Source organism: Sceloporus occidentalis, unplaced genomic scaffold (assembly GCF_023333645.1).
Source record: "Sceloporus occidentalis isolate IW3139 unplaced genomic scaffold, rSceOcc1.0.p SCAF_36, whole genome shotgun sequence".
Lineage (NCBI taxonomy): Eukaryota > Metazoa > Chordata > Lepidosauria > Squamata > Phrynosomatidae > Sceloporus > Sceloporus occidentalis.
In genome coordinates this window covers 9236817-9261056 of record NW_028317016.1, presented here as the reverse complement: position 1 = coordinate 9261056, position 24240 = coordinate 9236817, and the positions used below count along the sequence as shown (strand labels likewise).

The 24240-nt window shown below is 39.8% G+C and overlaps 1 protein-coding gene across 1 annotated transcript; it reads left to right on the top strand.

Moving 5' to 3' along the window:
- The first annotated feature begins 3171 nt into the window (after positions 1-3171).
- On the top strand, positions 3172-9916 carry LOC149297920 (vesicle transport protein SEC20-like). The gene is made up of 6 exons (XM_089488114.1): positions 3172-3255; positions 3861-3953; positions 5788-5879; positions 6179-6280; positions 9345-9463; positions 9723-9916. The coding sequence occupies exons 1-6, from the start codon at positions 3172-3174 to the stop codon at positions 9914-9916; spliced, it is 684 nt and encodes a 227-aa protein (XP_089344240.1).
- Positions 9917-24240: the final 14324 nt, after the last annotated feature.

Below are 24240 nucleotides of genomic sequence, written 5' to 3'. Positions count from 1 at the left end.
GTTAGGCGTAAGGAACAGCTTTGGGGAAAACCTGTTTTAATGATTGACTCCCAGAGTCTGTGAGACTGTACTTGGGTCAGGTGTAGGCTCCTCTGTCAGTCAAGGGTCGTTCGTACATGTTTATAGTTGTACAATTTTCTATGTATGTTAATGTACATGTACAGTGATGTATACAGACATGTGTACCTCCGTATGAGTTATTTTGCCCATTGTATATAAGCTCACATGAGGACGGTAATGCAGTTCTGTTTGTGGCTGGAACTAAATATGTGTATAATGCAAATACGAGAATACTGTAAAAAATGTAATAAATTCCAAACTTCTTTTTTCAGTCTGTTACCTTTTTTTTCTGTTTGCCTTTATTTAATAAAGCTGTCTCTTCACAAACGTGTATTGTTATTTTTGCATTTATACTCGGTTCCTGTTCTCCACTCCCTGCATTGGCTTCCAGTTAAAGAGCGGACATATTTAAACGTTGGCCTGCTGACCTTCTATGCCCGCTGTAGTTAAAAGAGCTCCTCACGGCCTATATTCAATCTGGTTCTTTTTGGTCAGCCAACGGACCCCCTGCGCACTTAGCTATGCTGAACACAATCTGAAACTTTTTACCGTGCTCAGAGACCCACCTCTTTTATCAGTGATTGTCAGCTCATCTGACCATCGGAAAGCCTTAATTTGTCTTTTATATATGTCTCTCTACCTTATCTGGTTGTCTCTGTTTGTTAGAGTCTTTAATCCTGTTACTTCAATCAGGGGAACAGGTGTGACCGGAAGCTCCGCCCCCCCCAAAAACATACAAACATACAGTCGATATAAAAAGTCTACACACCCCTGTTAAAATGCCAGGTTCTTGTGATTTTAAAGAACGAGACAAAGATAAACCATGTCAGAACATTTTCCACCTTTAATGTGGCTGATAAGGTGAACAATTCAATTACAAAACAAACTAAAATCTTTGAGGGGGAAAAAAACACAACCTGGTTGCAAAAGTGTGCACACCCTCTTATAACTGGGGCTGTGACTGTGTTCTGAATTAACCAATCACATTCAAACTCAATTTAAATAGTCACTACCCACCTGCCATAATTTAAAGTGACTGATTAATCACAAAGTTCAGCTGTTCTAGTAGGATTTACCTGATGTTTGCTTAGTTGCTTGTCAGAGCAAAAGCCATGGTCTGAAGAGAGCTTCCAGAGCATCAGAGGGATCTCATTGTTGAAAGATATCAGTCAGGAGAAGGGTACAAAAGAATTTCCAAAGCATTAGATATACCTTGGAACATAGTGAAGTGTAGTCATCATCAAGTGGAGAAAATATGGCACAACAGAGACATTACAAAGAACTGGACGTCACTCCAAAATTTATGAAAAGACGAGAAGAAAACTGGTGAGGGAGGCTTACAAGAGGCCCACTGCAACATTAAAAGAACTGCAGGAATTTCTGGCGAGTACTCAGGGATGGCCCAAGACATTGTGCTGCCTGGGGCGAAGTGTGAATATATATATATATATATATATATATATGTATAAAAAAAAAACTATTAGACCTTACAATACATTTTATAGTGAAAAAAAACGCTTCACGCTCCTTAGCATGCAATCACTCCCTCCGCTTGGCACCACAAAATAGGTATAGATCAAATAAACAACACATAAAACAGCACATGCATGTATCGACTAAATAAGACACAAACCTACATACATAAATAATGTATGGAAACATTGCATATCAGGGATAGATCAACACATTAACACACAAACCCAGCTTTGCATGTACAGATCAATTGGAATTCACATGCGAATTCAGCACTGAATACATAGAATCAGACAAACAAATCCTGTATTTGCAGGTATACAATAATAATGTATGGAAACATAGCATTGCAGGTATAGATCAACTGGAAACCACACGTAAACTCAGCACTAAAGGTATAGATCAAATAAACACACAAACCCAAATCCACGAAAGCATGGCTTCACCAGAAGAAAATTAACATTTTGGAAACATCTGTGGGGTGATCTGAAGAGGGCTGTGCACAGGAGATGTCCTCGCAATCTGACAGATTTGGAGCGCTTTTGCAAAGAACAGTGGGCAAATATTGCCAGGTCCAGATGTGCCATGCTAATAGACTCCTACCCAAAAGGACTGATTGCTGTAATAAAATAAACTAATACTTTGCTGAAGTACTTTTTGAAGGGTGTGCACATTTATGCAACCAGGGTATTGTGAGGGTTCCCCCCCTCAAAGATATCAGTTTGTTTTGCAATGGAATTGTTCACGTTATCGGTCACATTAAAGGTGGAAAAAGTTCTGACATGATTTATCTTTGTCTCATTCTTTAACATCACAAGAACCGTGCATTTTAACAGGGGTGTGTAGACTTTTTATGTCCACTGTAACTTTTATAGGGCCAATTTCCCTAGGTAGGCAAGTGACACACCATGGTGATAACGTCTACAAACCAACATGGTTACTTCGTAAGTTAGATACGTTTCTGTACACTTTAATTTTGATATACTCAAAAAAATATACTGTGAAGGAGGACGTATGCTGACCTCTGAACTTGTACTTGATTCCCAGGTCATCAGACACAAAAAAGAAGAAAAAATAAAGAACGTATTTAGCCCTACCATCCTTATGCATAAACTGTCTTGGGAAAAAGAAAAAAAAATATGCATATAATTAAAGTAAAAAGGGGGAAATTGATAATTGATGGCAACTATGCCATATAGTGATGGTTTTATATCTTCATAAGGTTCAAAAGTGTGGAGATTTATTTTTCCAGGCCATCCACTTCACTACCTGGCTCCTTTTCTTTTAATATTCATCATTAGTGCTGCCCTTAGTAATGACAAAGCATTGGGCATTTTCCAAAAACCATTTGCCAATGATTAAAGTCATTTTTACAATACATTTGACTCAATTTAACTCAATAGAAAATCAGTGCAGCTTTATCTGGTATTGAGAAACGATAAGAAAAACGAAAAAAGTATTCTGTAAGAGAATCTCAGATAATCAGTGGAAAAAAGCATTATATGAATCCAGAGTATAATCGCTGCCTGTACCACTGTACATACAGCAGGTGGCGCTAATACAGTACAATTTATGTCTTCCTTGCGACTGTTTCCCATTTTTGTCCCTAGTCGCCTGCCGTAGTTGCAAATATTAGCGATGGCGACTTCCCAGGATATCCACGTCCAGATCTGTCACAAAGAAATTGTCAAATACGATCTGGAGATCAAAGCTCTGATTCAGGTACATGTGTTAGCGTGACGTATTCCTAAATATCCATCGAGGGTTGCGTGGAAGTGGATTATCTTCCCCGTGTTCGTGGACAGTTCACACATTCTGGGCTTCAGTAAACGTGGCAATTGACTTATCTGTGATTGTCACCTGCCGTATGCACTGAAAGAAATATTAAGGGGGCCTTGTCTGGCATAAAGACTCCAAAATATATGATAAGCAGTGTGATACACATCATCACATACACATATTATTATTATTTTATATAGCGCATTCATATACATGTATATGAAGAAATGGCTAATTCCTTACCCTGTATGTTATTCATTTGCGTAATTGTCTTTATAAAGCTGGTACCCGCTCGCGTATGTGTACATCATATATGTCGCACATTCACATCAGAATATTGTAAACACGTTTGTATATTTTCATTTTTAAAAATGGCTACTGAAGTGACCAGCGAAATGTTACCAGCTGGCCGTGTAGTCTTGCTTTGATGTCACATAATTCTAACACAGTGCTGATGTCCAAGTATCTATATTGGTAGTATGTAAAGCTAGATAAGTCTCATCTGCCTAGACTTAAAAGTGCTAACAAATTGTACATATTGCTTGTAGGACATCCGGGAATGTTCTGGTCCCTTAAGTGCCCTGGGTGACCTCAATGACCAAGTCAAGGAAAAGTTCCACCTACTGAGAATGAGAATACAGGTGAGCACGGTGTTCTGGAAAAAAAAAAAAAAAAAAAGCAAATGGTATTTAAAATAATTAAGGCAGAGGGATCCGTAGCACAAATACAAAAATACTAATAAAAAGGCAAAAAGAGCAATGAGAATTGCAGAAGTAGAAAATGAAGAATGGATCGCCAGTGACAGGAAGACACCCAAAAGACTCAAATGACATTAATGGCAAAATCGGAAATAAAGTCCACTGGAATCTGAATTTGGTAAGATGGTTTATGAAGAATATTCACTCTGTATGTATCAATGAAGGGCCGATTTCTGCAGGTCTGCAAATGAAAGCGTGCCGGAAACTTGTGATCAGGACCAGGTTAAGGATCTTTGGGCTGTAGAGCAATTACACGTGAACGGCCCTTCTCTGAATTTCCTGCGTTAAGCAAGCACTTTCTGCCTTCCTTTTTGGCAATTTGCTTTTCCCCCATCTCTATTTTGCACCTCACTTGCTGACATCTTTTCCATACTTCTTCTGTTTTTTTTCCCTTTTTTCTTTTATCTTGCCTGTCTGCCTTTTACGTTTTTCATCATCTTTCTAACTTATATTCTACCCACACACACATATACACATATACTCCCACGCATGTATACATATATACAGATATAGCCACATACCTATCCACATACATATACACACACACACATATAAACATATACACAGATATATCCACATACATATACATACATATACACAGATATATAGTACACCCTATGCGTATACATACACAAACATACATATACAATACTTACAGCATCCTCCACTTCACACCTGTGTGTTCTTTGTGGCCTGCAGCACCCAACCCAATCAAGTCCCCCCCATTGACACTGCGTGCCGTGATCTCACTTCTGGGCACTCAGTGTCAGCGAGGGACGATGGACCAGTTAGGGCCACTCAGAACGCTGGGGACCCTGGAACAATTGCTCCGTGTGCTCTGTGGTTAATCCAGCCCTGCCGACGCAGAACAAAGTGAAAAAACTGCTAAATAAAGTTAAAATGGATAAAGAACTAGAGCCAGATGGTATACATTACTGGGCAGCTCAGGAACTTTGTAAGAAATAGGCAAAAGATTGGCATATTCAAAAACCGATCACAATTGCCTCTGCTTATTGACTTTTGTTTATAATTGTGTATCTATATATATATATATATATATATATATATATATATACACACACACACACACACACACAGACAATACAAACCACTCTCCGGTGACCTGTGATTAAGTTATAGTTTTTCGATCCAGTGAGAAATCAGATTGTATTATAGAGCCAAGAAGGAAAGTTTTCCCGTTTTCAGACACAAGTGGGAATTACGCCAAAGTCTTGTTCTGGGTCAACAGAAGGGTTGGACTCAGTGGACCTAAATTACTAAATTATTCTGTATGCGAGATTAAGGTTCCTCATTTGTGAGACCTTTTAAATCCATGAGGCCCATAGTTTGTGATGACATAACAGCTTCGTTAAGTTGACTTTCAAAACATCTTCCACATTATCTACCCTTTATGCAGGATCAGCTGAGTAGCTATTGTCAGAGAATCTTTTTGGAGACACAGAGGTTTGGACACAACCTCAGTTGAGATGGAGGTGGACAAGCATAGAGAGAAATCAACTGGAACATTCAGTTGATTTCTGTGTTGATTGCCCTGCATTTTGGACAATGCCTTCTAACTTTTATGAACAATAAACACTAAAATGAGTTGTATCTTTATTGCTAGATTGGACATGCTTGTTATCTTCTTTGTTCAAACGCTTCTGGCTCTAATTCTGTTTTTGGATGATTTAACTTGGTGAATTTTCTTCTTATACAGGATCTTGATCAACTGGCCAAAGAACAAGATAAAGAGTCGGACAAGCACGTTTTGTTGAAGGAAATGGAGTGTCACAAAAAGCAGATGCTTAGGTGTGTAATCATTGTACGTACATCTCACTCTCTCTACCAAAGTGATGAGAAGGTGCTGGAGAAGGGCATGGATTAAATAGTATAAAATCCACACACATCTTATACAAAGGTTTATATGATTAGTGCCATGTTGGATAAAATTAAATTAGTTTATTACTCTTCAGAATAATTATTTTCTATGCTGGAAGAAGCCATCCTCCTCGGTTGAGGGTACTGGAAGCAATTCTAATGCTGGGTGGCTGGTAATACTAACAAAAAGAGCCCGGCAATGTATCCCTAACTTTTCACTTGTATTTTAGCAACCAGACGGTGTGGAGGAAAGCAAACCTTTCTTCTAAGCAGGCAATAGACAACGCTGAGAAGGATGAGCTGCTTGTCGGAGGGGATCCTACAAGGCAAAGGTATGCTATTTGGATTATGTATTACTGTCTGCATTATTGGTTAATGCATTGCTGTCTTTCCATAAGAATTTTGTGCTTACATATAAAATGCTCACCCCAGAGTTAAAGGACCAGTGACCCCAATACGAAAAGTGAACTCAAAAGTTTAAGAAAACAAAAAGCAATAGTCTGTACTTTGAACTAGGGCTGCAACAACTAATCGATAAAATCGATAATAATCGATAATGAAATTCGTTGCCGACGAATTTCATTATCGATTAGTTGAATCGATTATTATCGATTATAAAATGAGGGTTTTTTCAGAGCAAACGCTCTGAAAAATACCCCTCATTATATAATCCGTTTAGTCTGACTCACAGCAGCAGCTCCTACTTACCAGCCCCTCCCTGTAATCACTGTGACAACTTGCCCCGCCCCCTTCCTTCTCCCAGAAGGCCAGAACCACATGGCTGTGACACTCATCTAACTGTAAGTATAAAATTAATATTTGGGCTGCTGAAAGTTAGGGGAGGTGGGAGTTAATTTAGGGGCAGTTATGGTTAATGGGGTGTTTAGGGTTAATTTAGGGGAAGTTATGGTTAATGGGGTGTTTAGGGGCAGCTATGGTTAATGGGGTGTTTAGGGTTAATTTAGGAGCAGCTGTGGTTAATGGGGTGTTTGGGGTTAATTTGAGGCAGTTGTGGTTAATGGTATGTTTAGGGTTAATTTAGGGGCTGTTGTGGTTGACAGGGTCTTTAGGGTTAATTTAGGGGATGCTGTGGTTAATGGGGTGTTTAGGGTTAATTTAGGGGCAGTTATGGTTAATGGGGTGTTTAGGGTTAATTTAGGGGCAGTTATGGTTAATGGGGTGTTTAGGGTTAATTTAGGGTAGTTGTTTTGATGGGGTATTTAGAGTTAATTTAGGGGTAGTTATGGTTAATGGGGTGTTTAGGGTTAATTTGATTAATTTAATAAAGTTAACTTAAGGTGCAGTTAGAGATAAAGGGGGGCCAAACTAAGGGGAATCTAAATCCTGGGGGCAGTGAAGATTAACCCAGTACTTATTTAAAAAAGTATGATGTCAGTGTGATGTGAACGGGTCTGTGACTCTATGAGGGCACCATGAGATATCTGGGGGGTATAAGGCATATCAGGGGAGGACGGAGAGACATATCCGGGGGTATAAGGCATATACGGTATATAAGGCATATGTGGGGAGGGCAGTGTGGCATGTCTGGGGAGGACGGAGTGGTGTATCAGGGTGTATAAGGCATATCTGGGGCCACAGTGGCATATCTGGGGGTAGACTGGAGTGGCATATGTGGGGAGGGCAGCGTGGCATGTCTGGGAGGTAGTGTGGCATGTCTGGGGAGGATGGAGTGGTGTATCAGGGGGTATAAGGCGTATCAGGCACAGTGGCATATGTGGGGGTGGAGTGGCATATGTGGGAGGCAGCGTGGAGTGGCATATGTGGGATGCAGCGTGGAATGGCATATGTGGGAGGCAGTGTGGAGTGGCATATGTGGGAGGCAGCGTGGAATGGTATATGTGGGAGGCAGCGTGGCATATGTGGGAGGCAGAGTGGAGTGGTATATGTGGGAGGCAGCGTGGAGTGGCACATGTGGGAGGCAGCGTGGGATATGTGGGAGGCAGCGTGGAGTGGCATATGAGGGAGGCAGCGTGGAGTGGCATATGTGGGAGGCAGCGTGGAGTGGCATATGAGGGAGGCAGCGTGGAGTGGCATATGTGGGAGGCAGCGTGGCGTGGCATATGTGGGAGGCAGCGTGGAGTGGTATATGTGGGAGGCAGCGTGGAGTGGTATATGTGGGGGGCAGCGTGGAGTGGAATATGTGGGAGGCAGCGTGGAGTGGCATATGTGGGAGGCAGCGTGGAGTGGCATATGTGGGAGGCAGCGTGGCGTGGCATATGTGGGAGGCAGCGTGGCAAGCCTGGGCTCAAACGTGCATAAATTGGGGGGGGCTGGTTGGGAAATAAAGACAAGAAATGTATTTTATCAAAGTTTTTTTTTATTCTGATGTTTGTATTTAACAATTTGTTTATTAAATTATTTTAAATAAATGAAAAATTTACATTCATTTTTTTATCCGATTAATCGATTAATCGAAAAAATAATCGGCCAACTAATCGATTATGAAAATAATCGTTAGTTGCAGCCCTACTTTGAACCAGCAATAACTGCCTGAGAAAATGAGTAACCGTAGTTGCCGTTTCTTTTGTTAACTTGTCAGGCATATTTACAGATACTGGGAAATTTCAAGTTAAAGATAAAACTAGGGGTTAATCTAACCACGCATCATGACGGGCCAACCCTTGTAGGAAGAGGTGAACTGGTCTTTCCTATTACAAAAAGTACTGATTGTACTATTTTAGTAAATAAAGCCCTAGGTGTTTGGAAAAAACACTATTAATACATCTCCCCAAAGGGCACTTCTGTATATAATTATATACTTTTAATTAAACTTTAATAGTTAATCAGATTCTGTTCTGCAATGCACAGTTTTCTTAATGGAATTGGTTTCCAGAAGTTTACTTAAGATGTGAGAGAGCTGCAGGTACCTCAAAAGGTTCATCCTTATGTCTGATTTAAGTGTTCAGTGTGTGAAGACAGGACAGAACTTTTTCCTTATCATGCCAGTTTATGTCACATTCATATTTTTTAAATGTCTGCCCGCCGCTCTCGAGGATGAGTTCTGTTTCCTCTTCTTTTCACTCTTGGAAAACTAAATTTCACTGATTGCAGTACCATTTCTGTCCAGATGGCATGCTAATCTACTTTTCATCTCCTGAGCTGGATCCCTCTCTTCTAAATCCCCATACAAACGTCTTGGCACTCTATAAATGTATTAATTCTAGGCTAGTCATAGTTTTTTTGCTGTAACAGTAAGTATTCAATAATTGTAATAATTCTGTATTCTTTTTGTGTTTGAACAATACAATATGTTCATGATTGAACAACATCTTTGTTTATTATGAAAATATGGTACCTCTTTTCATCTTCATGTACGTATTGTAAAGTATATGCAGACACATTTGTAATGCAATTAAATGTCAATTTTCTCAACAGGAAGGTAACGAAAGAGAACCTGGCCCAATCGGCGAGCAGCATCACCGAGAGCCTGATGGGTATCAGCCGAATGATGTCACAGCAAGTACAGCAGAGTGAAATCACTGTGCATACGCTAGGTATGGAGAAGCGGTGCACAGAGTTAGTCCTGGTTTTAAGGATAGGGGAAATGGAGAGGGGGATGGGTTTGGGTTAAAATATTATAGGGACGTTAACTTACAACTGGATAGGTTGTTCTAAACAGGGACCATAACTGGTTTGCAAAGATGTAGCATGTGGACTAGCTATAAACAGAGAATGTATAGAGTGCATACGGAAACCTCTGGGCTATATTGCAACAAGCAGAAATTTTAATTCTATACTGTTTTTTCCCCCTAGCGACCTCTTCCAGGACCATCCAAGAGGCAAATGAAGAGTTTAAATCCATGTCGGGGACTATTCAGCTCGGACGGAAGCTCATCACCAAGTACAACCGGCGAGAGCTGACAGACAAACTTCTCATCTTTTTGGCACTGGCGTTTTTCTTGGCGACTGTACTGTACATCCTGAAAAAAAGGATCTTTCCGTTTTAAGCAGCGGCTGTGTGGTTCATACATGGAGGGACTATGGGGGATCCTACCCCAGTGCAGCTGTTGCACCTTTCCTTGGCCTTAATAACAAGACATTGATGGCCCACTTGGAACTCTAGCATATTCCTTCAATTCCCCTGATATCACATTAGACATTGCATCGACTCTTAATAGGAGTACTAAACAGGGCTCCCACCATAAGCAACTCTCCATTGTACTTGCATTTTATTTAGCAACAGTTAACGCGATGTTTTCTTTATTCCTAAACTGTTAAAACTGGAAATCTCACAAATTGCTCTATCCCTATAATGAAGAGCAGTAACCTTCAAGGTTGGGGAGACAACAAGAAGCCTTTCAAAAAGGACTGCGGATTAAACTGTGGTTAGAAGAAATCAACAGCGTTCTAACGTGAAGAGAGAAAGTGAACCTTGGAAGCTAGTGGCCTTTGCTTTCATATGTGCAGCAGCAGTTTACTTTGTAAATGACATATACCACCCCAAAAAAGGTGGCCCCAAACATGGACAAAACCTTCTATTTGGATGCATTCGAAAAGAGAAATCTGATTTACACCGATATTTAAAAAAAAACCCCAACAGAATTGTTAATTGTAAATAAATTTAGGGAAAAGGGTATGTTTTAGATTCCCCTTTGCAAACAGCCAAATAAAATAGAATATAGAAAGCACTCAGCACCCATTAATAATGATTTACATGATGGTGGGAGATGCCATAGTTGCGTGGATCATACTACTCATTATCAGCCTTCGATCTGTTGGAGGGAACAGTACAAAGAACAAACGCCCTGCTTCTCCACGGACCAAATTTCTCACGGAACTTAGTATCTCCTCCATTTCACATGGTCTTCGTTGTATATACCATTTAACCACTGTCATGTTAACTTGCACAATGAAAAAGCATAATTCCTGCTCTGTCAATAAAATATTTATTATACAAATATATATTCTTTCCGACCATAAAGAACAGTCAGCTTGGAAAAAAATCTGCTTTGTACTCATCCTGTAATTCAGGCTGCTGGTTCTACATGATATATGGCAGCGAGTCCTTAGAAGCCATATGCGGTCACGTATATATATATGTTGCAGGAACATCATATTGCAAACCTTTACTTCACTTTACTGGCAAAGTTGTATTTATTAACCTTGCTCCATTCCGAAATAGATGCAGATAATAGAGGTAACTAATAAACTAGCCCTTCTCAAGGGTGAAGACTTGAGCAAGGATGTAAGGCAGTTTGGTACTTTATTAATGAGAAGTTAATGCGGGATAGCTCTAGAAAATCTACCATTAAAAGCAATCGGCCTTCTGTGAAATATATCCTTACCATCATAGAGGAGAGCCTATAGAGCTTCTTTTTCTTTTCATCATTGCAGACATAACCTCATGGGGAAAACTTCCAGTGACGTCCTCAGCCCCAGCTGGAGCATTAAGGTAGAGGATGTCACCGGAAGCAACGGCATTTTGCGCTACGATCCCCTCATGTGAACGGCTGGTGACATCCTCTCCCTGATTGGAGGATTGGCGGGGAGGGGTCATCACTGGAGGCTCTGCCAAGGGGACATGGCAAGAGGTTAAAACCTGATAATTTTTAGTTTCTGTAAATGTCTTCAAACTTGATGATGAAACCTTAAAACACCTGCTTAGAATATAAAATGCTTTGTGTTGGGGAATGTTTGTGGCAAAAGATGTAGGATTAAACTCTAATGGGGAACCAGACTCTCCAACTAATCACATCTAAACTGGACTGGTTGCCTGAAGAACAGCTTTTGGAAATACAATCATCATCCTACCTTCAGAAGAGCCAGTAAACCATGCCTGTCTCAAAGCAATTGACAAGCCCCCAGCCAAACACAACCAAAGCCCTACACCAAGAGAGATGTCTATGCCACCGTAAACATGGCAGAAAACATGGCCTGTTTATAAGTTATTAAGAAATGGGTATTTGCCATCACTGAGCTAGTCAACCACTCATCAAAAGTTTTTTTTTTGCAGATGTCAATGAGCTACATACGTATCTTTGTGTGTGATCAGATAAACTAATCTGTGGAGGCAGCTGTCTGTCTGGACTTTGCGGAAATGGTACAATACAAAGAAGAAGAATGTGACAGATTGGTGGATTGCTTCAGATATTACTTACAGCTGCTTTCTTTTTTGGTTTGAATTCTCAGTTTATGGATTTTGTGCATTTCTTTCAACAGCTCACTCCAGTTACATTTAAATATTTCCTGTGTGTCTTAGATGCCTCGATGTGTATGTGAATGCTGTGCTAGACCATTTGACATTGAAGGCTAAGAAACAGCTGCATGGCCCACAACTCAGAGCTCTGGGAGGCATTTGTATCAAAGGATTAATTGCAATCAACTTTTCAATTAGCGGCACTACACGAAAACCATTCATAGCATGTCACTTTAAATCACAGGAGCCATGGGATGGATAAGGCAAAACACTGGCAAAAACAGTCTGGACTTCTGAAGACAAGACACCCCCAAGGGAATGATCAATCACACAAGTGACGTGTTACGTTGTTTGGTTATGGTAGGGAAGCCAATGGTACCTGATCTTCAGTGGGAACTTGTTCTACCAATTTATGTTATTCCTGATTTCTCTTCCTTGCAACAAAGCTTGCTTGGTGGCAAAGCTATGTGAAACTAAGATACTAAGCACTAAGATCCCTTTTTTCAACGTATTAATGTTAACTTATTAGCGTTTTACTTGATTCATTCTTTAGGGTGGCTTTATGCACATCCCATGCTTTATTTAATTTGTTTTCTGTTTCTTCCTGTGCTTCCACCAGACACCTAATCTAGGTTACTACCCAGTTTATAAAATAACATGTATATATATCTTTATATATATATATATATCCCAAAAAGTAAAATTTTAACAAAAAAAGATTTTAAGGTAAAGTGCAGTCACATTATTCACCTCTATTTATATGTGCCAGGATGTATACTGCCCTATCAATTAACTTTGTTTAGTCTGGCTTGCTTGGCCTCTGGGTTCAGGCCAAAAAAGCAAATTACTCTGGAAAATGCAGAGCAGAGGGTAGAGACGGTGGTGTCAGAGAGTTTTCCTCTACATGTATTGGATTCTCTAGTGTTTCTCACTTTCTCTATGGTCAAATACTCACATGCAGACCAGCCTAAGGTACCATCAAATAAGGTTAAGAATATAGAGGAAAGATGGTGGTCCATACGCACACTTGGGTTTTGGCTAAACAAGAGCTTCTGATACTTTATTTATACAATATGCAGCATAATATATACATATACCAACAAAATACACATATGACCAAAACACCTGACCACCACACCCTTATGAGCTTGTTGGACATGCCGTTCCAAAACCATATAGAGTTGACCCCTCGTAGTGACTATAATAGCCTCCAGCACTCTGGAAAGGCTTTCCACAAGGTTTTATAGTGTTTCTGTGGGAATCTGTGCCCATTCACTCAAAAAGATTTTTGCATGTACTCCCACCAGATGCCTAGTCCAGTGTTCACCCCAATGGGGTGGCTGAAATACCTCAACTCAGTAATTAGGAGGGGTGTCCACATAGGTTTGGTCATATAGTGTATTTGCACTTAAATTATTTTGTTTATATTTCACGTGCATATTATGCTGAAGAATGTATTATACTTGACATTTTGTAAAATATAGACTATAATGCCTGTAAACATATGCCTTTTAAAAAGTCTCAAGTTTGTATAAACTGAGTACCGGTATATTAAAGCTGTTATCTTCACTTTTTCATATTATTGATCCCATTAGATTTACCAGGAGCTCTTATTCTAGTGCCAGCACAGCATTATATAATTATATTATACGTTTATATAGAGAGAGCTGCTCAGGAGTGATGAAGGAACTACACTCAAAAGTCTTGTAAAATCAGTAGTGGGTGAGCTTTCCATCTGACATATTGTAACACATTCTATTAGAAACAAATAATACTGTTATTATTTTTGAGGAACCTATTTATATTAATGAGACCTTTTTAAGTGTATGTTGACAGGACATTTATACAAGTAGGTTTCTAGTGCCCAATCTTATGTGCCACTGATGAAATGACACACAGTCACTCAATGTGATGGGGGATTTCGTCAAATGAACACAATGGGGCCTTATTTTCATGTAAAACTGCGTCTGGGGAAGAAAGCCCCCTTTCATTGGAAAAGCTAAAGAAAGGACAGATGAAGCGCCAGCCACCTCAAGAGACCTGCTTATACTGCCCAGCATCGAAATAATATTTAGATATATTTCCAGAAAAATGTACACAGAAAATCTGTGAAAAAAAGACATTGGAAGCTGTTTGTTTCAATTAATCTGCATTATACGACAAGGGGCCAGAGGGCCAATATTAAGACTCAATCTTATTAGCAAAGTTGTTGTATGGCCACTTTAGTAAGCCAGCCTGCTCCATAGACCATAATGTCATTCGCTCACCCAATGGAAAGGGCCATATGCGTTCATTAATATAAGCCTGTCAATACAATTGGATTTGAATGGTTCCCTGTTTAAAGCTGTTATTGCGTAAATAGTAAAGAGTGATTGAACCTTTGTGAGGTAGCTGATAGCTATAATGATATGTCTATTTATGTGTCTGTGTCGGAATTGCCCTTTATGGTTGATAAGTCAGGCCTCAACAGTTCACCACGATCTGCCCCTCGCGTACAGTGACAGATGCACCTCAGCTGCTCCTCAAAGTCGGCCACTTCAAGAGAACCAGCAATCGTTAAGATGGCTGCTTCCAGGTCTGCATGAAATAGGAGTACAAACCAGTATACTGGGCCTGGGCAGGAAATTGGGCAGCTGTGCCCGGCCATCTTCAGAGAAAACTGTCCAGTGACTGACGAGACGTCAGAGACAATTAAGATGTATAGAAATTAGGGTCTTTCAAACTCCCAGGAAATTGAAGCAGAGTTATTTTGTATTTTGGTATAAATCAGAAATCTGTGACATGGGAAATCTGTTTTCTGCTATAATGTCAACCCCTCCATTTACTAAAAGGACCATGTTGTTTAGAGGCTGTTGTGTTAAGAGATCCTGGTTAGTATCTTGGGAGATTGAAATAGACTGCTTGTCAAAATGTGGAAGCTCCTATGTAAAACTTTCAATCAGCTTTATCTGCTTTGCAGCCAGCCTGTCTCTCCAGGACAGTGCTTCGGCAATGGTTCATCACGCATCTTAAAAAAGACCTGTCAACACTGAATCTGTCTTGCAATTTAAAGTAAGGTTTCCCGGTGAAGAATTCTTAGCTTGGTGTATTAATCAGAGAAACAGAATTTGATATCAAATTAAAACTTCCCACTCTATTTAGTCTGCCCATTATTCTACCAGCTCTAAAAAATGCCTCCATGTTTGGCAATTAACTCCCCCTGTTGTTCTTTTCTCACCAGATGTCCATTTTTTATAGTACTTTCTATTAAGTTTCAAGATATTTCTAGTTTAGCATATTAGCAATTTGTATGCGTTGTTAGCTTTGTTATCTTAGCTCAATCTACTAGACCAACACCCTAAATCCTTATCATACTGCCTGTGGTGAACAATACAATAGCCCAGTTTTAATTACCCAGGCAAACAACCTGACTAATTAAACTCTATGCAAGTATGAGTTTTATTAACATTGTCGTGTGGTGTTTGAGCTTAAATTGTCACACAATAGGCAACAATGGCAGCCTCAAGGATAAAACTAAATTGCTGCATACAACACTGTACTAGTCCAGAAGTGAATTTTGCGGCAAAACTCCTCGGCATGATGGAACCAACACCACCAGACATCGTATTTTTGGTCTGTACTGGTCCTAATCAGTAAACCTTTTTTTTTATCCATGTTCCCTTGGAATCTCTTAGGGTTCTCCCTAAATGTAAAGGTGAGGCCAGACCTGGCCTTTTTTGCTCACTGTACTTTCTGTTATTCCTATTTACTTCTTATGCTGAGGGACTGTGGATCACCATCTTTTACAAACAGAACTAATGTGGACTATTGGGTACCAGCTGGCAAGTTGTAGTTGGCTTTTGTGGAGGTTGTCCATCCTCAGCAGACCTGTTGTATCCCACAATACATTATGAAGACCTGCAAGGTGTGAGCTTCTCTGGTCAGTCATAACCAAGAAAAAGCTTTGGCTCCTTTGTCTCACAAATCTATGGGTAGGCCCCTGCGAAGGATTGCCTTAGAGATGTTGACCTAATGTACCAAGACATTTACAGCCTGGTGTTGGAAAATGGCCGAAAAATTTACCCATTTCCAGTTTGCTTCTGGCCAGTCTTCCACTTTTTTGCCTGTTACAAACAGCTTTTTGTAGACTGCATGCGATGTAATTCTGGAATAAGTGGGGTCACCACATTAAGAGGAAGAGATTAAGAAATAAAGACCTCTCTCTTTCTGGGTGATCCGTGCAGATCGCCCTTCTGTCTTAACGCTCATCCAGACATGCAAGGACTTCTGCAAAGCTTTCGGAGCAAAGGTCACCTGGGGAAGTAAGACACTTTGCTCTTCAGGGATTAGTTAAGACTTCATCAAAATCCATGTGGTCTGGTTTGGTGAATATGGCATGGTGCTAAAGATCTGGGAGAAAAGAGTGAATATAGCCAAACAGTTGATACACCCTGGTTTACCTGGATGTTATCATGTTTGTGAGGGTACACCAACTGGAGGAAGTTAGACCAGACTTATGGTCATCTAGGGTTATTAAAAAGCTCATCAGAACCAAGGACATCATAGAGCATGTCAGGGCACCCTGATGCAGTAGCAGCAACTGTTTGGACGAACATGGCATAAAGTAGGTTGACCAATAGGAACAAAGACATTGCATGTCACACCTCCTCTCACCCAATCACCTCAACCTTTTGGACTTTTGTGATATCCCTTTTCCTTAAACCCTCCTCACTTTTGCTTCTATATAATATGTTACATGCTTATGTATAAATAATTGTTGGCGGTGTGCTGTGGTATTTAAATATTATTGACTGTACACATGTTGTGCCAGTGTATACCTGGTGAAGCTGTCAATATTTGTGTTCTTTGCTGCCTTATATATAAACTGTACAACCTGTCTTTAAATATACTCAATGAAGCTGTGATCCTAGGGTTACTGGTAGCTAGGTGCTGGTGCTTTCCTCTACCCCTTTCCTGTGGCTAACACTCACTCACTCTAACACTATACACTAAGGCAACCCCCCGTGTTCCTTGTTTACAAGGGTACTTTGGTGTGGAGCACCTACCTCAGTGTGTCCCCAAATGTATACTTCTTAAGGATTGACTTAGAAACACTGCTCCTCCTGTTGGTCTTTGTAGATGAGAATGAGTCACATATATCCATGGAGAGAGTTTGGCCCATGAAGAAACATATTGGCAACCTGAGGATCCACTGGGGCTTTATGAAAGCATGAGATTACTATCCACTTTCTTCACTGACAACAATGAAACATGATGACTTTGGGCTTCAAGAAAAAAAAAGAGTGATGTATCTTTGGGGTCGTTGGTTCCATTGTATGGAAAGATATTTGCCTTGTAGTTTCTTTCTATGCTACCCTTGTGGGTCCTAGTCATATATATCAATACTGTGTAGTGGAAAAGGGAGCTGAAATGTGGGATTCACAGGACGGCAGGCTACTTAAGCACTATCTGTTCTCAGTTGAGCTAATTTCTGGATTTTGTATACTTTGTGAAAACTCTTGGGGCTCTCCTCATGTGTAAAGGTGAGTACCAAAGTCAACATCTTTCCTCTCTGTACATATATCTAAGAAGACTCAATGAATAATAGTATCTATGTCTGGGGTTGTTGTAGAGGAAACGTTCCTTGTGCTTTGGTTCTTGATTGTTTGTGTGACCAACATGGGCCTTCTTTTCTTTTGGATACCAACTGTGAGTTCACATTACTTGCTACCACTTTAAAGGCTGGCAGTCATATCAGTAAAACTTGCCTACATGGACTCAGTCCAAGTTGTGACTGCACAAATAGTTCAGATGTAAATAGAAACACACATATACAATTAAAATGGGTTTATACAAACGGCACATATGCAAATGCACATGGTAACATTAATAAATGGAAGTTTTGCAAATGCGTATTCTGTATTGGTTTACATCACTACACACTCATTCCCCACCTTCACTGAAATACGACAATATAGATCCAGTGTGGTATGTCTACATATGACATGCAGGTGCCTGTGATTGTGGTATTTGTCTGTTCCAGGTTTCATGTGGCGGCAGGGCAGTCAGGATCTGAGTGATACTTGGCCTTCAGCGATTCCCGGTCTGTGATAACGCTTTTTACGTCTCCCTGTTCCCTAGATAAAAAATGCTAAGGGCAGGCAGGCCGAGAAGGACGCCTTTGTTGGGATCAGCACACACTAGGCGAGAGAGATAGAATATCTCGTACGTATGTGGCGCGGCGGAGAGTGTTTGAACTTTTTTTAGCGGTGTGATATTGCAGCATCAGGCAGAGTGACCTACTTTATTTCTCCTGATCCTATCAGAGAAATTGTGCTTCACATGAACGTTCTGCTTGTTCCTAATTATCGCCAGTGCCTTTAGTTTCTGATGTTACGCCTACCAATTATTCAACCAATTTATCAATGAATTAGGTTTACACGGGCTGTTTTCTCCCAACATCTTTTATAACAGTGATAACTTACCGAAGCTACATTTTTAAGCCACTGTTATGTCAATTGTACAACTTTAAACTGACGTACCGCTTCATGTCACATAGTTAAGCAAGACAGGTCATGGCGGTGTGGTTAGGTGTGGTAAAGATTGTAAGCTCACCATTCCTGCCGAAAACTGTATAAAGTACCATAAGGCTAGATGGCAAGCTCACGGACAGGGTTCTCCACTTCTAATGTGTCTATATAATAATGTATAATTGTTATGTGTGTGTTAACTGCCCCAATTTACAGCACTGCGTAATTTGTTGGTGCTTAATAAATAAAAGGAAATAATAATAATTAAGGTAAGAGCCTTGCATTTCCATCCATCATGTGATCTGTAGAGGCAGAATGTTGGGATGTGATGTCATATCCTGGTACTCTACTTCACTAGGTTACATAGTTACGTAGTACATAGTACATAAGGTTGAAAAAAGACCCAAGTCCATCAAGTTCGACCCTTCTATCTAACCTTTCCTACTCTTGATCCAAAAGAAGGCAAAAAACCCTAATTAAGCTACTTTGAATTCTGCCATCAGGGGGAAAAATTCCTTCTTGACTCCAAAAGGCAATCAGATTTCTCCTTGGATCCAGAAGCTGATTCATGTTCAGAGGAAGCCGAGTGGGGACTCTGATTTAAGTCTCCGCTAACTACTTACTAAAGCTCAGTGGGCCTGGACGGGGAATGGGTTCTCCCTAGTTAGCCATGATCACCACTGCTTGTAAATGTGGGGCAGCTCTGAGGGACGGTGCCCAAAAATGATGGGTATTGTTTAGAAGTGGAATGGTAAGGAGGGATGCTAACTCCAAGCAGTGAGACTGTTTATATGGTCACCATAATAATAAATTATTATTATTTTATTATCTAATACATTTAATACATTATTTTTATTAGTTTATAATTTATTAGTTTATAAATGTTGGATGCAACATTTTGGAAAATGAAATGTCCCTGCTGATTGAACCATTTCTTTGGTAGCTATGGTAATATGACCACTTTTGAAACTTTGCACCAGAAATTTCTATTTATAATTACCCCTAGAAATGTTGATGTTGCGATTTTTTTATGTAGTACGCAAAATAAACACTAGGTGGCAGGGTAAGCTATATCATTCTCTATCTGCCTATGTATCGTCTCTTAGCTCTATAGTGGGGTTTTTTTTATTGTGTTTGGCAGTGGATTTAAACTACACAGCCACATAAAATCACTAGATTTTAGTGTTTTTCTATTAGTCATTTTTTGTAACAAATATTTTTTCATATAGTTATATTTATGACTACATTTCCCCCCAGCATCTCAATGACAATGGGTAGTATTGCAAAAATATTTATTTTATGATATAAATTGGAAAGTGCATATTTGATCAATAAAATAACTTAGGTGAGGTGGGGTGTGATATAATATTTTAAAGAGTCTCTGCAAATTTACTAATACCAACATTTTAAGTTCTTAAGGAATAGGGAAATGTGAGAATACGCCCCAATATTCCAAGGATTTAGGAACATTTTTGGTTTGGGTCTTAGAAGGCCTTGTCATTATTGTAATGCAACTTTGTGGCCTATCTATGTAATTTATTAAAGTGAAGTTTGATTTGCAAACTTGATTTATTGAGCTTAATTCATTAAACCATCTAAAATCCAAACTAATGAAAAAAGAACAATAAAACCTTACTACCAAGCATCTAGAAGTCATAGTTAAGTGGCAACAACTCTACCTCTTGTACAGTTTTTTTGAATGTAATGTTAAAATATATATATATATATATATATATATATATGATATGTGTCAAATATATATATATATATAATTTATAACGGTAATAATTATATTTCATTAAATAATAAAAAATAAAATAAATAAGAAGATGGGCTTAGAATAAGTAACAAAAAGGGCCATTGTGTGGGTTATTTATAAAACCCCTTTTTGTACTGTTAGAATTGTAACACTTTTCACTTTTATAGATCCCTTCCATTGTTGAAAGCCCTTTTGTAATTTATATAGACACATTTGTTTCAAATTATGTAACTCAAAGTTTTAAAACCGGTTATTGAAAATGATACTTTTTTGTATCATTCCCACTCACATCCCAGAAAACCCTATGAAGGTGGAACGTTTAAAATATAAATATAAAAATAAATATATAAATAAAAGTATATTGAAAAGCAGATCTTATAAGAAAAGAGCATTTGGGGAGAAAAAAAATTCATCTGACAATGGCCAGAATGCTCAATGTGTTGTTGGCATTTGGGCCGCCAAACCACTAGGCATTGAGAAAGGGCCCCATAAGATTTGCCTTTCGGTGCTGTTGATGCACATATACCCAGCTCATACTGTCATGCACAGGATCCCATTCCCTTATTACAGCTGCTCCCCATGTATGAAGGGCTACGTGGGCATGTTCCTTGCAGTAGGCTCCTGACCTTACAAGTGAATGCCACTAGGAGCCTCGTGTGCATGCGCAGCCACTGGGAATGGTTACCTGCTCTCCCAGTGCTTTCTCCACTTGCAAACCCTACTCATGCCATTGACACAGAAGCCAGCAAAAAAGGAAGACTTTAATTGAAGAGGGGATTTCAGTTATGTTACAAGCTTCATTAATTAAAACAAAAAAACTTGTTTCTTTTGACAAACGACCATTAAGTAAATATTGTATACATTTGTGATCATGGGTTCAAAATTCTGTCTGTTGAATCATTATGTTGTTGGAACTTCTATCCCTTCTCTTTTCTAATTTCATTTTTTTTTCTTGGATTAATACCACCCTCAGTACTATCGACAGCATTCCTGGGAACTAGCATTGCCTAGAGGCTCCCAGAAGTCACAGCTGACCAGATCTTTTGGGTCAAAATGTTTAATTTAGGTGCATGGGTGTTGTTTGTCCTCATCCAGGTCCTGTCCCAATCTTGCCCCTTCAAATTACTTTGCGGCTTAGCCTTGCCCGTACTTGTGGCAAAACCTGTCTGCTTCAGCTCGATATAGATCCTTCCTGCCTACTATGAGGAGCAGGCCTGGGCTACCCAGCTGGCAAAGCAGACAAATGCCCGCTGTGGGCCAAGGGTGCGGTACACTTACCTTTACTGCCAATCTTGTGGCAGATCCAGTTCTACAGCCGATGGCTGAATACACGGCTGTATGCTGGAAGGGTGTAATAGCGTTACATGCGCCCCCATGTATGAAGCAGGTGGCTGCATGTGCATCATTTATCGGCTGCTGCCTTAAGGTGCCAGGACTGATTTTAATTCCTAGTCAATCCCGGCATGTATGCATTTTCCAGTGTTGTTTTATTTACTCCATTGGATCACCTAATTGTTAACATTCAACACTGACAGGGTTAAAGATGTTTATATATGTAAGGCTTCATCACAGATTGCGCTGTCCCCAGCCGCCACCTGCCATAGCACCTGTTCTTGCCCCACATTCTGTAGATGGGCCGCTAATCTGTTTACTTTCTTCACATATGGACCACAGTCAGCTGCTGCTAATTCTATTTTCCCCATAGGGCCCATCTCATATCCTCTCCTCTGCTCCCCTTTGGGACCTTCAACCCAAGATCAATACACTACTGATACCTGCAGATTAACATAAACTTGACCTTTCACCAAAAGAGATTAATCATCCTGTCCCACTCCAACCGATCACTCCTTCGCCAGACCTAGTGTTCATTTCTCCTTAAACCATAACTTCACCCCTCCCATCCGCCAAGGTGAAAAGTCAAAGTGATTAAGCTCCAGATCTTCCTAATATATATATATATATATATATATATATATATATATATATATATATATACATATATACACAGAGTATTTGAGGATTGTTTTTTCCTGATTGTTAAAGTTTAGTTTTAGAAATATCATCTACAATGCCAATTTATTAAAATAACTTCTGTAAGATTATTATGAATTTCAATGCATTAGAGATTGTTGATTCGATGTTAAATCTTTAGAACCACAGGACCTTAGTGCTTGTACTTAGTGTCGTAATACATTGCGTCGTGACACACCATTCCTCGCTGTAGGGACCATCTATCTATTTTTATTCACCTACTGTACTCCAATCACAACGTCTAATACTTGCACTAATTGTATCTCCCCTTCACTATTCTGTAAATGAAAGGAACTATAAGTACAGTTCCTACTACAATATAATACAAATAAAAATAATTTTTTGCACATGTCTACAAGACATACAGAAGTGTAATAAAACTAACAACATGAATCAATGTGTCATACAACTAAGCTACCAAAAATGCCCTGTGGCATTTACAATTAACAGGTGCCCGCTGGTAAACAGATGATATATTTTACTGATTAGACTTAAAGGGACTCTCCAGCCATATGCATATGATAGCTGTTGTCCCCTTTAAATTTTCATTCCCAGTTGGCTTGGAAAACGCTACCGGGGTAGGTCTGTTCAGACTGCCCCCCCCCCCCGATGCGCATGCCCATTGATGTCGATGGGAGCACTCCACGCAGCCATCCAGTAGTGGAAAAATACCATGGAGGAGGAGGGCAGTTGCAGCAGCAGGGCTGCTACTTTAAGTAAGTGCTTTTTTATATTTTGGAAGAAAGCATATTAAAGTACTCACGGAGTGTCAGAGACATTAGACTGTCCCGTTAACATTTATGGCAGAATTCAAAGCAAAAAAAAGGGACCTATGGCAATCGCTACATCATATCCAGTAATTAACATATTAGCAATTGCCATATGTTCTGTCTCAGCCACAAACTTTCTCTTTGCATGCGTTCTACGAACGGACTCTCCTTCCTGTTATGTCTCAATGCAGCCTCAAGCTGAAAGCTCTGTAGAGTGAGTACAAAGGAAAAGTGCACGTGGACACCTTATTGTCTGACTCTTAAAAGGTTAAGTATAGATTTACACTTCCTTAACAAGTATTCTCAGGGAAAATTAACATCTTGAGGAGTTGTTTCCACCATCAAAGCCTCCGAGTTTCCAAGCATAGCGCATAGTTTATAAACATGACAAGAACATACCTTGCTGACTCTGTACCACCTGCTTTTCTCTTTCCTTCCAGATGGCCAGGCCTCTGGCCTACTAAGAAATGGAGCTTCCTTGTAACAGCTGTTCATCTCCGCCGTTGAAGAGCAGGACTTGTGTCTGAGAATTTGTCTTTTTATCCTACGAAGGCAGCAGAGGGTCATGTTGCTAGTACAGACAGCAGAAGGAACTCTAGTACAGGTGCTGGAGACCTTGGGGACGACCTCGTAATTAATCATTTCCTGCACTCATGGTGTAAGAAGAATGGAAGGTAGAACGTGTAGGCCATTAGGACTGCCACTGGTGAGCGTTGCTGTAGAGAGTCATATCTTGTCAACCGTTTTAGGGGTTGTTTTTATATCTTTTTGTTCTACAGGAGGCATATAGGACTTGAGTCTATCACAATAGGAAGGGTGAACTTGCCTTGGAGATGGCATTCTATTGCATGTGAAATTCAGATGTTACCAGCGTCTCTCATACCACCCTTTCATCCCATGGAACAATATAGAATATCGCGTTGACATTTAATAACATAAAGAAAGCATGCATTACATTTTGCCTGCTCGGTGAGATCCAGTGTGTCACTTCTGGAGAAGCGATGGATTAGAGAAGAAAAGGTGACAGATTTGTAGACCTTTATTGGTGTAACAGGTAGCTGTTCTG